The sequence below is a fragment of the Passer montanus genome, unplaced genomic scaffold, assembly GCF_014805655.1.
Source record: "Passer montanus isolate IOZ18808 unplaced genomic scaffold, ASM1480565v1 scaffold101, whole genome shotgun sequence".
NCBI classification, from domain to species: Eukaryota; Metazoa; Chordata; class Aves; order Passeriformes; family Passeridae; genus Passer; species Passer montanus.
The window spans coordinates 810715-812885 of record NW_024356616.1 but is presented as its reverse complement, the minus strand read 5'-3'; the positions used below and the strand labels follow the sequence as shown (position 1 = coordinate 812885).

Below are 2171 nucleotides of genomic sequence, written 5' to 3'. Positions count from 1 at the left end.
GGCGGCTGCGGCTGGCGCGGCTCGGCACGGCATGGCACGGCAGTGCCGGTGCAGCTCGGCATGGCACGGCACTGCTGGCACAGCTCGGCATGGCATGGCTTGGGTGACATGACATGGCATGGGATGGCACTGCTGGCACAGTTTGCCATGGCATGGCTTGGATGACATGACATGGAATGGGATGGCACTGCTGGCACACCTGTGCATGGCATGGCTTGAGTAACATGACATGGCATGGGATGGCACTGCTGGCACATTTTACCGTGGCATGGCTTGGGTGACATGACATGGCATGGCACAGCATGGCACAGTTTACCATGGCATGGGATGGCACTGCTGGCACACCTGGGCATGGCATGGCTTGGATGACATGATATAGCATGGGATGGCAGTGCTGGCACAGTTTGCCATGGCATGGCTTGGGTGACATGACATGGCATGGGATGGCTCTGCTGGCACAGTTTAACATGGCATGGGATGGCATTGCTGGCACACCTGGGTGTAGCTTGGCTGGAACACCTTAGCAGGGCACAGCACGGCACTGCTGACACATGATGGCACAGCTGGGAATGGCTCAGCTCAGCTCAGCTGGCATGGCATGCCCAGTGTGGCTGATCATGGCATGCCCAGCATGTCTCAGCTGGCACCACACGGCATGGCACCCCTGGCATGGCATGGCTTAGGTGAGATCAGCTTGGCACAGCTCGGCACCCCTGTGCCAGTGGCTCCTGCACCCAAACCTGCACCCGGGGCCTGTGTCCTGCCACCGCCCTGACCCTGCAGCCAGCACCTGTGCCCCATGCCAGTGCCACCCAAGGTGACAAGGCTGACCTTAACTCAGGCTCTCACAAAGTGACAATTCCCTTATGAACCCACAACTCCTTTTTTCCCAGGCATTTTCTCCTTTCTTTGGTTTGCTGAGTCTTAAAAATCTTCAGGTGCCAGCGCAGGCTGCTGTATAACTAATTAACTTCCAACAATTAACTTCCTATTTCTAGTTACCTTTTCCAGACATCCTTGAATTAATTTCACAAACCCCTGGGGCTTCAGTTTTGCAGGGGGGGTGAAAACCAGCCGAGCTCAGGCAGGCTCTGTCCCTGAGGAGCTGAGGCACGTGGATAAATCCTGGAGTGATGTCCTGCATGTCAGGCAGAGGGGGTCTGGTGGGGGTGAGAGCTCCTTCCCTGGCCTTGAGGGGAGATGTGCAATGGGATGGGGGTGTGGAGAGACAGGATAAAATCCTGGGGGCCAGGATGGGATGAAACTGAGGTCCTTTGGCCTGAAGAAAGGTGATGTGGGGCCAGGTGGCCACTCCAGCCCCACCTCTGCCCTCCCTGGGTTTGTGTTTCAGGTCCCTCCTGCCTACGCAGCAAGGGAGAGGGGAAAGGGGGAGAGACAGACACCTCTAATTAATCATATTAACTCCTGACAGATGCTTTATGTTCCAACAATGTTGCTATTATTAAGTTCATGTGCCCACCCCTCTCCAAGCCCGCTGCTCCGGGTTCTGGGAAAAAAGGCTTTGCTGGATTTCCCCAGTGAGCGCTGGCATCGCCCAGCGCAGCCTGACATCCAGTCCCGCTCGTCCAACCCCTATCAATCACACCCAGGGTCAGACCTGTCAATTCCCCCTCTTTGTGAGGCTTTTTTCTTCTTTTTTCCTTTTTTTTTTTTTTTTCCCTTGCTCTCCCAAAGCTGACCGCAAGATTGATTCAATCCGGGCAGCGGGATGTGAGCGGAGAGGCGCTGCCGCTCAAAGGAGCCATTCAAGGAAGGAGGAAACAGAAAAAAAAAGCCTTTCCTCAAAGTCACTCGAGCTGCTGGCCAACAACAACACGGCCCTCACGGAGTAACCCAAGATGGAGTAACCCCAGATCAGGTGGGACGAGTGCGTAAGAGCAGCGGCGATGCCGAGGGCAGGGAGCAGCTGTCTGTCCGGGGCTGTCTGTCCTTCCCTGGACCTCAGGGCATGCCCAAGGCCTGATCCTGCCCTGCTGCTGGCACACAGAGAGCATTCTGGATCAGCTGGTGTTTGCTGGAGCAAAGCAAACCCCCTTCATCAGAGGGGTGTCGTGGGTAATGACGGATCCACGCTGGAGCCCCTCTGGTGCAGGTTGGTTCCTTTGCTCTAAAACCCATGAGGGTCCTGTTTTTATTAAGGAGAACAGTAA

At 55.8% G+C, this 2171-nt stretch overlaps 1 protein-coding gene across 1 annotated transcript in view; it reads right to left on the bottom strand.

Moving 5' to 3' along the window:
- The window catches only part of ZNF703 (zinc finger protein 703), a 2030-nt gene extending 1997 nt beyond the window's left edge, over positions 1-33 (bottom strand). The window contains exon 1 of the mRNA XM_039715500.1: positions 29-33. Within this exon, the coding sequence (XP_039571434.1) occupies positions 29-33 (5 nt within the window). The remainder of the gene's footprint in view (positions 1-28) is intronic.
- Positions 34-2171: the final 2138 nt, after the last annotated feature.